We start from the raw sequence: 14,099 nt of genomic DNA, 5'->3' as shown, positions 1-14,099 counted from the left end.
AGGAAGATGGCTGACAATGCACATATTCTACATTGAGATTTTTTTTCGAGTAAGATTTTTAGATTTAACTGCAGAAGGTTCTTTGATGAACATAAGTTTGAATGAAGCTTATATATTAATTGATCTAGTGACAACGAACCTTCAGGAATGATCAAGTAAAGATTTAATGATATATTCCTCGAGAATTCCAAAAGTGTGAGACATGATTACAAGTGTACTAGTTAAACAAGATGCAGTGCAACCATCCAAGAGGTTGAAAATCATGAGTCACTAGTCACTATCATGAAATACTTAGCAGGTCATGGTGGTAAAGTAGCTTTACGACATCTTAATATTTTGTAGCTTTAATTTATGGATCAAGATTGGTGAGAATTATTTGTGAAGAGGAGACTATCACCTAAATTTCAAATAAGTATTAATTAATACTACTAGTCACTTAATGGATTTTGTTGTATTAGAAATATTTTATGGATTCAAATAGATAATCAATTATATATGAATATGTTAAATATATTTTTCTTATTAGGAAAAGAGTAAAAAATTTAGAACAATAAGGGTAAATCAAGATCGTATTCACCAGATGAGTCAGAGAGGTTATGTCTGTTTGGCTAGTATGATAGTAAATATTCAATAGGAAACACAGTTACAATTGATTATTTAAGTTTATAGTTTTGTGGTATTATAATTGTTTATAGTATTTACATGTGATATTATTAGGAGTATATTTATTATACCATAATTGTATAAGATGTGTATATGTGAAATTATAATTATATGGGGTATAATAACATCAGTAGTGCTCGAGCACACGTTGTGGTTAAGTACATCCGCAACATACCACCGCTCGCTATAATTAAGTGCATCTACAGCGCACCGCGTGTTGCAAATGCCTTTATCATAGCTCACGATCGCATGCTGTCGATGTGTTGTGAAATTTAACAGCTTGGAGTTATACTGCATGCGATACACGCTGCGAATATAATAATTCTGCGCTGCAGAAAGATATATTTATTGTAGTGTCATGGAAGTGATTGATCTAATTTCATAGAAATTTCTTACCCATTACTAGAGTAAATTTGAAAATACAGATGGATCGGATCCTAACGAACGACATAACACCACAAATAATTTGAACTCTTTATGTAAATTAAATGATTTAGGATTTAATTTGTCTAATAATTTATTAAATTAAATAAATAAGATTAAACAGATGTATTTAATTCGTTCATCTCGTAAATAAAAATCATGATCCGTTTTAAAATAATATTGATGAATAATTTTCACTAACTAAATTTGTAAACTAGGCTCATTAATAAAGTGACAAATAAGCTCTCAGAGTAAATAAATTTATAATATCAAACTTAATTATTAATTAACCAAGTAAGTTTTAAAATGTAAACATTATAAATAATCAAGTTTAATAAGAACTTGATATATCTAAAAATGAACTATACATAATTTACTTTCCTTCATTTCATTATACGACCAACTATGAGGAACATGTAACGTGAGCAAAATCATCTAAATCAATCAAGTTCAAACTAAATTTGAACAAAACTCCATCCTCACAAAACAAAAATTAAACTAAATTTAAATAATTATTTTAACAGTATAATTCAATTTAAACTCGATCAACCAGACTCAATTTTTTTATTAAATAAATTTGAATGTTCACTCGACTTAATTAGTTTAACGTTCTAGTCACAAACTTCAATTAAAAAAATTATAAAAATAATGACTTTTTATATTCAAATAAATGGAAAAAACTATTTATTTATTCATTCTAAATTGTATAAATTTCCTGTTTCTAATTTTTAATTTATTAAATCTGAGAATACTTGACTGTCCCCTATAAGTATATTTTAATTTATTTTATAATCAGCGAAAAATTTTTATGGAGTCAGATCTATTATTTTAGAATATAAATTAGATACTTAATACTAACTCAAAAATAATAATTCTTGGATTATAAAATTTCCTTAGCCCAAAAACAGCTGAAAATATCTTTAAAAAACAGAAAGCATTTATGCTTGGATTGAAACTTCCATACATTAACAGATAAATTTATTGTAATAGACAATTATCTAAAAATATTAAATTGATAAACTACTTACTACAAATACTTTTCAATATATTCATATAGTTAATGAAATTTTTTTATGAAATTAATAGTAGCTAATTATAATTTTTCAATTTACTTTCTATATATGGTCATATGATCGACCATATGAAATAGTTGGATGACTAATTTTACCTTTTTGCTAACTGATGTAACTAAAAACAAAGGAAAACCTTCCTTCATTATTTACAAAACCAACAAATAAATTCCATCCCAATTGGTCCTTGTCACGGGTCAATCTACCAAATCTCCAACAACTCCAGCGATTTGTGAATAAATAAATAAATAAAATAAAAGTTTAAGAACCCAACACACATTAGAAAATTATTTTTTCATGCAAATATAATTCATTATTTTTAGTCAAATCTCGTTAACATGGAACTAGTCCAACAAGCAAGCAGTATAGAATTAGTCATGATCAAAAAATCAAAAAGGTCCTCTTTATTTTTATTATAGTTAAAATGTACTTTACGTTTAAAAACAATAAACAAGTATTTTATTATATTTTTCATTTATTTTTGTTTTCAACGGTGCTATAGTAATTTTAACAATAATTACTCTATATTATATGAATTTTGATTAAAAAATGCTTTAATAATATTAAATAATTTTAATTAAGTTAGAATAGTTTCGATTAAGTTTTTTAATAAAGTTGGAATAAAGATATTTTTAATTTTTTTACATGAGATATTATAATGGAAAGATAATTTTTTTATTTTTGTGCATTTATTATAAACTAGTTTTATAATAATGGATTTTATCAGGGGTGTACTTGTGAAACGGTCGTGAGACCTATTAAAATCGGCGCACGTCAGCGACAAGTTTGAAGTTTGCTCATATTTCCTCTTTTACCCTTGTATTTACATAAATTTTAGTTTACGCACCTAGTTTTATTTATAGTTTGCATGAAGTTTGCATCGCCAGCCCCATATTAGCAAATAGAATTTGAGTTCTGAGTCAAATTGATAATTAATGAGATTTCACAGGGCGAGATGAAAATTTCCCCGCATCTTCGTTAAGTTCTCCGCCTCCTTCCTCCACGTCTTCGTCTCCTTCAAATCCATCTCCCCGTTTCGAGTCCTCTTCTTCCAGATCTGAACCGCCGGAGTCTACGACAGATCGAGGCAGTCGTAGGAGGAGAAGGGCGTCTCCATCGACGTCGTCGTTAGTATGGGTCGCGAGGGCATTGGCGGAGGCGGCGCCGGCGGCGCTGTGGCAGAGGGAGTTTTGAGGAAGATTCTGCTTTCCTACGCCTACGTCGCCATATGGATCTTCCTCAGTTTCACCGTCATCGTCTACAACAAGTACATCTTGGATCCGAAAATGTACGGATGGCCCTTCCCCATCTCCCTCACCATGATCCACATGGGCTTCTGTTCCTCTCTCGCCTTCCTCCTTGTCCGGGTCTTTCGCCTCGTCGATCCGCCGTCCTCTCCGGCCATGTCCCGCGCCCTCTACCTCTCCTCCATCGTCCCCATCGGCGCCCTCTACTCCCTCTCCCTCTGGTTCTCGAACTCCGCTTACATCTACCTCTCCGTCTCCTTCATCCAGATGCTCAAGGCCCTCATGCCGGTCGCCGTCTACTCCATCGGAATACTCTTCAAAAAGGAGATTTTTAAGAGCTCCTCTATGCTCAACATGCTTTCCATCTCCTTCGGCGTTGCAATCGCCGCGTACGGAGAGGCGCGCTTTGACGCCACCGGCGTCGCCCTCCAGCTTGGCGCTGTCGCGTTCGAGGCCACCCGCCTCGTCCTCATCCAGATCCTGCTCACCTCCAAGGGCATCTCCCTCAATCCCATCACCTCTCTCTACTATGTTGCCCCTTGCTGCTTCGCATTCCTCATGATCCCCTGGTCCGTCGTCGAGCTTCCTGTTCTCCGCGCCCGTTCGGCCACCTCTCTCCGTCCTGATCTGCTCATCTTCGGCACCAACTCCTTCTGCGCCTTCGCCCTTAACCTTGCCGTCTTCCTCCTTGTCGGCAAGACTTCCGCACTTACTATGAACGTAGCCGGCGTTGTCAAGGATTGGCTCCTAATAGCCTTCTCCTGGTCTGTGATCCGGGACACTGTCACTACCATCAACCTCTTTGGCTACGCCATTGCCTTCCTTGGGGTCGCCTACTACAACCATGTCAAGTTACAGGCGCTGAAGGCCAAGGAATCGCAGAAGAAGGCTACACAGGCGGACGAGGAGGCGGGGAAGCTCCTCCAGCAAGTTGATGGTCCCGGAGACAACAGGAAGGGTGACGCCCAGAATTGATCCATACTTCAGCCTTGTTCTTCCAGAAATAGATCGGTTCGTCTTCAGTATTTCTTATGGATCTCTTCATTCGTTAGCTTATCTATCTTTAGTAACACATTCTGCAGCCATGGAGGAAGTTTAAGTGAGAAAACAAGGAAAAGAATAGTAAAAAAGGGACTTTTGATGTTTTCTTTCATTGTTATCCTATTTTACTTGTTATTATTCATGGAAAAGTTTGGATTTTGATCATATGTGCCTGATTGTTGTTATATATCATTTGTCTCAGTCCGGGAAACAAGTTCGATGGTTTTGATTAAATTGCAGATCTTGCCCTGCATAGGGAATTATGGACGAATCACACTAGATTGGCTTGTTTGTTTTCTGAATCTATGTTCTTTCAGAAAGACATTGCCCACTATATGTTTATCTTGCTATTGTTCTTATCTTGTAGAATTTTTATGTGTAATGCATTTGATGATTCATTTACATTTGGTGTTTTGCTCGTTTACCTTGGATTTTATGTGTAGTGCATGTTGAACCCATCTTACCCACTTGGAACTCTTTTTATGGTATATATTCAGCTATTTGTGGCCCTAACCTCACATGTTTCTACAGTTCTGTATTACTGCTCAAATTTTGTCCTTTCAAATGATAAAATTCAACTTGAAGCTGGCAATACTTAATTTGGCTTGCTATATGTGCTTTGTATACAAAACTTAGACATTATGCTTTATTTATGACATTCACAAATGCATAAGGAATCCTTCTTTGTATATTCAGTCATGATTTTTAGATCTGGTTTGTGCATAAAATCTTTCCTATAGGCCCTTTGTTGAAATTCATGCTTGCTTAGGCTGTTGAAGTTATTCGAAAATCCTTGGGTTTTATATCTTACTATTAGATGATATAGTTTTTGTTGTCTACTGATTAACTGAGATGGAACTTAGTGTTTACTGAGGGTTAAGTTTGGGGATGCCTGTATTGGGGTTATAAGCGGCTATGATATCATCCAATAGGATTAGTGACTGATATAATGCTACTTAATCTCATTGTCTCAAACAACACTTTTTGTAGATCAAAACGGTGCTTTAGAATGCATAATAACCTTGACCACAAGCCGACATGGTAAAATCATTGTAGAACAATACAAATACACTGTGAAAAATTTGTGTGCAATTCATCTGATTTGATGCAAGCCTACATGGTACATGCACAAAGGGTATAAAAATCTACAATATATGAGAGCAAAAGTAGAGTGAAAGTTGGACAAATCAATGCCTCACTTGTACTAGAGACATCCAATACTTGATTCCTCAGTCAATGTAAACCATGGAAAGTGAAAAAACTTCACTCCTAGGTCCTAGCACTCGGGGTACACTAAAAACTTGCCGTTCTTTTTGTCTACTATACAGCCTTCTAATGCACTTCTTGCATTTCTTATGCTCGGTAACACTTCACCGATGATAAATTTATAGTTCTTGCCATCAGTCACCAAGCAGAATTACATTGAAAAATCATCCATTTTTCTACTTGGATCATAGCTGTAGCTTAATTCGACAGTCTAGATTGCAATTGCTTAATTCTCTTTTTATCCATCAGTGATGTATCAGTCCGATCTCATATTGGATTAGTGTTAAATCCAGAAATGATTTCATGTCATTGATTTAATGTTGAATCCAGAAATGATTGTGACTTGTCTGAGAATGTACAAACTCTGTAAATGACTACCTGAAACTCATCTATCTGTCTGTTCAGAACATGAAATATCTTGTAGCATTTCTTGGATTCTTCTTGGGTTCCTAATTCTATTGGACATCAACTAACAAAACTCTTCTGTTTTGAAATGAATAATAGTTTTTTCTTTGTGCATGATATATATATATATATATATATATATATTATTTTTCATTCAGCAAAACTAAGAGAGAAGTGCATACTGCTTTCATTCAAACACTGCCCAAATCCAACATGTATCAGGGAACTTTTTATCTTGGGTTAGCGACCTGTAACATATGCATTATCTCCTTGGAAGCAAGAGTGCTTTTTAGAGTGGCACTTTTGACCTTCTGTTTACAACTTTTGAGGGTGTTAATCACAGGTTTTCTTGGTCTTGTAACTTTTGAGTGGCACTTTTTCTTAGTACTTAGATGAAACTATTGTGGATCGAGTTCTTGGTCTTATAAATTCGCTTTCTCGAGTGACCTCAAGAGAGAGCAAGCATAGAGATGCAATATTTGGAGCGAATAAGATTCTACATCAAGCATTTGGAGAGATAGAGATTCAACATCGCTTGACCTCTTCGATGATCAACTTTATTTGTGCTTGTTGCCTACACTTGGACCTCCTTGACCTCACTTCATAAGGATGATGAGCAAAGTCGATGTTTTACCCGCGACTTTTTAGGAGATGCTCCAGGATTCTGTTGGTGCAATATCCCCTGGGTTAGGTTGACCAGGTTGTCTAATCTTGAGTTGGCTCAAGCTTGAGTCTTGATGTTTGAGTTTCGATGTTTGACAATACATGAAATTGCAGATGCAATCGTTCGATTGGGGAGATTGTTGATACAATTCTCCTCTGGTCAAGGGATGATCAGTTTGATGTGAAGAAGAGTCAAGTTTGATTGGATACTTGACTGAGAAAGTCCTAACTAGAGGTTAGGTAAGGGAAAATCTTGGTGAGTGAAGTCAGGTGAAAGACCTAGTGAGTGAAGCTAGGCAGGGAAAAGTCTCGGTGAGTGAAGTCGGCCAGTAGGAAAATCCTAGTGAGTGAAGCCAAGTGAAAATCCTAGTGAGTGAAGCCAAGTAAAAACCCTAGTGAGTGAAGCTAGGTGAAAGTCCTGGTGAGTGAAGCTAGGCAGATGGAAAGTCCTGGTGAGTGAAGTCAGACATGTGGAAATCCAGGTGGATCAAGGTTGACCGGACATCTGGTGTTGGGAAGCCCAAGTAGGTCAAAGGATTGATCGGATATTTGACACGAGGAATCCAGATGGGTCAAAGGTGACCGGACATCTGGTAGAAGTCCAAGTGGGTCATGGAGGACCGGACACTTGGCACAAGACGAAAAGTCCAAGTGGGTCAAAGGGTTGACCGGACACTTGGGGAAGAAGTCCCGGCAGGTCAAGGTTGACCAGATGCTAGGCATGAAAAGTTTCAACAAGTCACGGTTGATCAGATGTTGGAATTGGGGACCCTAGGCTTGAGTTAAGCAAGTCAAGGGCGGTCAATCGATCAGCCGATTGATTGCGCACAGTGTTACGACAAATGGCGGCTCAATCGATCGATTGAGAGCACTTGTTATAGGCACATATGTTTTCCCAATCGATCAGTCGATCGATTGGGCACCTCCAATCGATTGATCGATTGGAGTTGGTTTTCTCGCGCGATCGCGAGGAGGCATGAATCGATTGGTCGATCCATTCAGGTCGTATTCCAGAGAGTACAGAGGCGTTTTGAATCGATCAGCCGATCGATTCAAGCCTCCCCAATCGATTGGTCAATGGATTGGGATGTGACCGTTGCGCAGGTTAAAGCCGTTGGCGAGCGATCTCTTGGACAGTTCTTCGCGAGCTTTTTCCCGATCTTCATGCAAGCTTCTCCACAACTCTCCGCTAGTTCTTGAAGCTTCTTGGAGCAAAGTGTTGTTACACTTCCAAGATCAAGAGCTGTTCCACACAAGGAGAAGAAGAGAGCTAGGGTTTTTATTTGTGTAAATCTTGTAAAAGATTTTATGTATTTGCTTCTTCTTTTTTTCTTATTGTATTGATAGTTTGTGTAAGGCTTCTCCGCATTCGATAGTTACCGTAAAGGGGTATTTTCATAGTGGATGAGTGTGTCGTGTGTGGACCCTTGGATTAGTCGCATCTTCTTGATGTGGATACCAAGTAAATTCTTGTGTTAGCATTGTAAGTATTGATTCAAGTCCTATCCGCTGCACATCAACAACACCAAAGCAATCAAACGAAGCGTGACGAGTTATTCACCCCCCTCCCCTCTAGCTACAAATCAACCCTAACAAGTGATATCAGAGTGAGGTCGTTCTTCATCGGAATCATCGCCAAAAGGGCAACGAGCTAGAGGGAGAAGAAGTTGAAGCACAAAAGCTAACAAGTCGAAGACTTCATCAAGAGCTCAACTTCAAATGGAATTTCAAGATGAACTTGGATTCGACACAATGGTGCATCCACCATTCATATCAATGAGTTTCTATTCTTGGAAATCAAGGATAAAAAATTTCCTTATGATGGAGATAGAGCAATGAGTTGCTCTAATGGAAAGCTTTGAAGCTCTAAAAGATTCAAAGAGCAAAATTCTCAAGAAAAGTAAATGGAGCAAGGAGCAAATTCAAATGTCCGAGGCGAACGATAAGGTAATCAAATTATTGGTTAGTCTATTGCCAAGCACAATTATTTGCAAAATTGGAGAATACAAGGATGCAAATGAACTATGGAGCAAATTGATCAAACTTCATGAAGAACCCTCCACTGCACTAAATCAAGAGAAATCCAAAGAGGGCGACTCATTAGAGCAAGACCAAGAGGAAGATGACTCCGAAACTGAGAGATGCACAACTTCCGAAGAAGAAGTCCAAGAAACTTCATCCTCAAAGGAATGCAAAGAAAAAAGCAAGGAGGGAGCATACTCCTTGTTTCATGTACATGAGGATGATGATGATGAAACCTCCATCTCTAGAATTGAGGAGTGTAGATCAATGACACCGAAGCAAGAAGAGGCTTCTACTTCCAGATCAAGTGAAGAAGAAGAGGATGAGGAAACCTCCATAAGTTAAGCGAAATCAATTGGAGGATCGAGTGTCATCCTTACACGTGAAGGTACAATTAGTTCAATTAAAAATAAAAATCATATTGTATGCTTTGAGTGTAGGGAACATGGGCACTACAAGAGTAAGTATCCTAAATTGACCAAGAAGAAGGGTCAAGTGACACCAAAGAGCAAGGAGAAGTCCATGGAGACCGCTCCCACAACAAAGAAGAGCAAAGAGCACATTGTGTGCTTTTCTTGTAACAAAAAAGGATATTATCGGAGCCAATGTCCAAAGGGGAAGAAATCGGTCAAGCCTAAAGGAAGAAGCACAAGTCAAGGGGAAGTTTCCAAGATAAAACCTAATGTATCATTTATTGAGCCTATCCTTTTGAGTAATGATAAAAACATACTAGTTCTAATTTATATCATTTTAATGTTATGTATCATGAAAATAGAAGGTATGATAGAATTAAAGAAAAATATGTGACTTATCATGCTAAAACAACTCAACCTAGGGCTAGGAAGATAGATAAATTAGGCAATAACTCTAAAGATTTTAGTTATAGGCCTAAAAATAGAAATGCTCATAGAAGTCAAGAAAAATCAAAATATAAATATTTAAGATTGGAAAACCAAGGTTTGAGGTCAAGGCTTGATAAATTAGAAAATACCCTAAAGAAAATGGAAAATATTTTTAAGGGTCAAAATGAATATAACCTAGGTTTAGGAACACAAAAATCATCCAATGGTCATAGAGGTTTGAGATACAAACCTAAGACCAAGAAGGATGGTTCTTCTTATCATAGAGTTCCATACAGTTATGGAACAAATCCTAGGTCTAGGGGTCAAGCCAAAGATACAAGGGAAGTTATTCCTAGAAGTATTTTTGCCAAGACCAATGTGATTAAGACTTCTAAGAAGTAAAGAAAGTCACCAAGAATGACACAAGGGAAGCTATCCCTAGTGTAGATCTAGAGGAAGTGATCAAGGCTTTTAAGAAGCTTAGAAAGGTCATTAGGAAGGTATCTAGTGAAGTTATCCCTAGTGAATACTTTGAACATCCAAGGAGCACCAATAGGTATTGAGTTCCTAGAAGGATATTCTCTACACCCTAGAGGGTTAGAGAATGTCAACTCAAATTGGAAGGGTGGTTAACCCAACCTTAATGTAGTTGGCACTTAGAGAGAATTTTTAAGGTTTTTGTTAACCTTTGAAAATGAAGAGGATAAATTATTTACTCCTTGGAAGAGTAAAATGTGCCATAATTTGAGGAAATGGATTTGATTTTCATTGGCACAAAAAGGAAAGAACAAAAGAAATGTCAAGTTGAGTTTTGACATTTCCTTGAAGAAAATTGGGCAATCTAGGATCAATTTTAGGTTTAACATTTATTTAAGGAAACTTAGATAGATAATCTAGGTATATCATTTATGCTAAAAATTGTCATGTTTTGTTTGTCCATCATATGCCATGACATCATATTTTGCATTCATGTTTATTATGAAAAAAAATACAAAAATATCATGTCTTATCATACATACATCATGTAGCTATAGTATGCTTTCTTTTGAAAATCATTTATTTTAGCGTATGCCATAAATCATCATGCATTATTTTTAATTCCTTGCAATTAAAGACAATGACATTTACTAACAAGTGACATCTTATGTGGATGTTCATAATTCAAAATGCCTAGATATATATCCATGATCCTTAGTTTAGGACAAAATCAAAATCTACATCTCACAAAGACCGTAAGGTGACTTGTATGTGTTTTAGTACACGCTAGATACAAGTGAGATGTTAGGATGATGAACAAAACTCAAGATGTTGATTTAGTGCATCTAGTTGAGTTTGACTTTATCAAAACACATAGTTAATGTGTATTCCAATCATTGGGAAAACTAATGTATAAGTCATGTGCATTGAGCCCAACGAATATGATTGGAAATTGGTTTTGAAAAATATTTTAAATATACTTTGGAAAACCTTGGTAAAGGCTATATTTTTGATAGTAATCATCATTGAAAAGTCAGACACAAACTTGGAAGAAATATTGAAGTTTTTGTAAGTTTTCAAGTTTTCAAGTTTGTGTCAATCTTTGAAAATAGGAAGTATTTTCTTAGAAAACTATTTTTCCTTGATAGTATATACCCTAAATAATGTCTACAACAATTTTCATGATTTTTAAAATTTTGTAGAATTTTTAGAGCATTTCTGAATTTCGCTGAAATTGAATTTCAAGAAATCAGAGCCCTAATCGATAGTCGATCGATTGGAGGACCTCAATCAATCAGCCGATCAATTGGGATGTGTTTCCCGTGAACAGTAGCTCACGGAATTGATCAGCCGATTTTCCATTCACGCCTGGATCGATCGGGCAATCGATTCAGAGACAGTTTCTGTGAACAAAACCTCTCTGAATCGATCAGTGGATCGATTGAGCAAGTGTCAATCGATTGAGTCCCAACCCAATCAATTGAAAAAACTGATTTTGACTGGGAAAGTCTAATTTCAGCACTTTAAGTCATATTTAGCCCCTTTAACTATTCATAATCCCTTGAAACATATTTGTATACATTTAGGGGAGTTTTCATGATGAAAACAAGGATGAATTGGTTAAGGAAGAGTAAGTTGAAGTTTAGGTTGAGGTTTAGTTTCAATATTGGATTTTTGAACCTCAAAACTTTTAATTTTGGGTTTCTTAAAAGTTTAGGGATTTCAAGTCATTGTTGGTGTGATGACAGAACTTTGAAGCATGTTTTTAGGGGAAGCTACTCTTTAAAAACATGGAAATATTTTTCCGAAACCATTGAAGGTGGTAAATCTTTCATTTGAAAAAATGCTCAAGGTTGAGCATTGGGGAACAATGAAAAATTGGATATCTTCATTGTAGAAAAAGAGTATGCTCAAGGATGAGCATTGAATATAAGGAAGGGTATGAGACCTTCATTGTGAATGTGAAGTTGGTTAATGCTCAAGGGTGAGCATTGAAGACAATGAAGGGTATGAGACCTTCATTGTGGTGTTGTGAACAACATGTGAGGTTGTGAACAACTTTGAGTAACTCTTCAAGGGGAGAGTTTTTGATGTGTACCAATAGGGGGAGAAATGTAGGGTTTAAGTTAGACATTTGTCCCTCAAGAAAAGTTTAGGGGAGAATGTTGGATCTACATTATGCCTTTATTATCCAAAGGACATTGGCATAAAGAATAAGTTGAGGCTATGAGATTCGCCTAACTTAAAGGTATTGTCAAATAGCAGAAAGGGAGAGATTGTTGGTGTAATATTCCCTGGGTCAGGTTGACCAGGTTGACTAAGCTTGAGTTGCTCAAGCTTAAGTCTTGATATTTGGGTTTCGATGTTTGACAATACATGGAGATTGTAGATGTAATCGCCCGATTGGGGAGATTGTTGATACAATTCCTCTCTGATCAAGGGATGATCAGTTTGATATGAAGAAGAGTCAAGTAGGTCAAGGTTGACCGGATACTTGACTGGGAAAGCCCTAACTGGAGGTTAGGCAAGGGAAAATCCTAGTGAGTGAAGTCAGGTGAAAGATCTAGTGAGTGAAGCTAGGTAGGGGAAAGTTCCGGTGAGTGAAGACGGGCAGTGGGAAAATCCTGGTGAGTGAAGCCAGGTGAAAACCCTAGTGAGTGAAGCTAGGTGAAAGTCCTGGTGAGTGAAGTCAAGCAGATGGAAAGTCCTGGTGAGTAAAGTCAGACACGTGGAAATCTAGGTGGGTCATGGTTGACCAGACACCTGGTGTTGGGAAACCCAAGTAGGTCAAAGGATTGACCGGATACTTGGCACGAGGAAATCCAGATAAGTCAAGGGTGACCGAACATCTGGTGGAAGTCCAAGCGGGTCATGGAGGACCGGACATTTGGCATGAGACGAAAAGTCCAAGTAGGTCAAAAGGTTGACCGAACACTTGGCGAAGAAGTCTCGGCAGGTCAGGCAGGTCAAGGTTGACCAGATACTAGACATGAAGAGTTCCAACAGATCACAGTTGACCGGATGTTGGAATTGAGGACCCTAAGCTTTAGTTAAGTAAGTCAAGGGCAGCCAATCAATCAGCCGATCAATTGAACCGAAGCCCAATCGATCAGCCGATCGATTGGGCACAGTGTTGTGACAAATGGTGGCCAAATCGATCGACTGATCGATTGGGAGCAATTGTCACAGGCACAGAAGCTTTCCCAATCGACTAGTCGATCGATTGAGCACCTCAAATCGATCGGCCGATCGATTGGTGCTGATTTTCTCGCGCGATCGCGAGGAAGCTTGAATCAGTCGGTCGATCGATTCAGGTCGTATTCCAGAGAGTATAAAGGCGCTTTGAATCGATCAGCCGATTGATTCAGGCCTTGATTGGGATGTGACCGTTGCGCAGGTTAAAGCCATTGGCAAGCGATCTCTTCGGCAGTTCTTCGCGAGCTTCTTTTCGATCTTCACGTAAGCTTCTCCATAACTCTCCGTTAGTTCTTAAAGCTTTTTGAAGTAAAGTGTTGCTGCACTTCCAAGGTCAAGAGGCGTTTCACACAAGGAGAAGAAGAGAGCTAGGATTTTCATTTGTGTAAATCTTATAAGAGAGTTTGTGTATTTACTTCTTCTTTTCTTATTGTATTGAGAGTTTGTATAAGACTTCTCCATCTTCATAGTTACTGTAAAGGAATGTTTTCATAGTGGATGAGCGTGTTGTGTGTAGATCTTTGGATTAGTTACATTTTCTTGAGGTGGATACCAAATAAATCCTTATATTAGCATTGTAAGTATTGTTTCGAATTCTATCCGTTGCACATCAACAACATCAAAATAATCAAATGAAGTATGACGAGCTATTTATTCCCCTCTAAATATAAATCGATCCTAATATATTCAAATTGCAACTATGAAAAGTAGCCATTCACATCTTTCCTCCTCGTATTCTATGTGAGATAAAAGAGTAGAAAATGCCTCGAAGTTAATCCTCTCCT

The 14,099-nt window shown here is 37.3% G+C and overlaps 1 protein-coding gene across 1 annotated transcript; it reads left to right on the top strand.

The window, feature by feature from the left end:
- The first annotated feature begins 3,172 nt into the window (after window positions 1-3,172).
- LOC121996263 (probable sugar phosphate/phosphate translocator At5g25400) lies at window positions 3,173-4,873 on the top strand. Its single transcript, XM_042550170.1, has one exon. It carries the CDS (start codon window positions 3,290-3,292, stop codon window positions 4,376-4,378), a length of 1,089 nt encoding a protein of 362 aa, XP_042406104.1. The 5' UTR covers window positions 3,173-3,289; the 3' UTR covers window positions 4,379-4,873.
- The last annotated feature ends 9,226 nt before the right edge of the window (window positions 4,874-14,099 follow it).

The sequence above is a fragment of the Zingiber officinale genome, chromosome 6A (assembly GCF_018446385.1).
Source record: "Zingiber officinale cultivar Zhangliang chromosome 6A, Zo_v1.1, whole genome shotgun sequence".
Lineage (NCBI taxonomy): Eukaryota > Viridiplantae > Streptophyta > Magnoliopsida > Zingiberales > Zingiberaceae > Zingiber > Zingiber officinale.
This window is presented reverse-complemented; position numbering and strand designations above follow the sequence as displayed.

Bases quoted from the DNA above. Each gene is read 5' to 3' on its own strand.
- LOC121996263 (XM_042550170.1), top strand. From the start codon at position 3,290: ATGGGTCGCGAGGGCATTGGCGGAGGCGGCGCCGGCGGCGCTGTGGCA.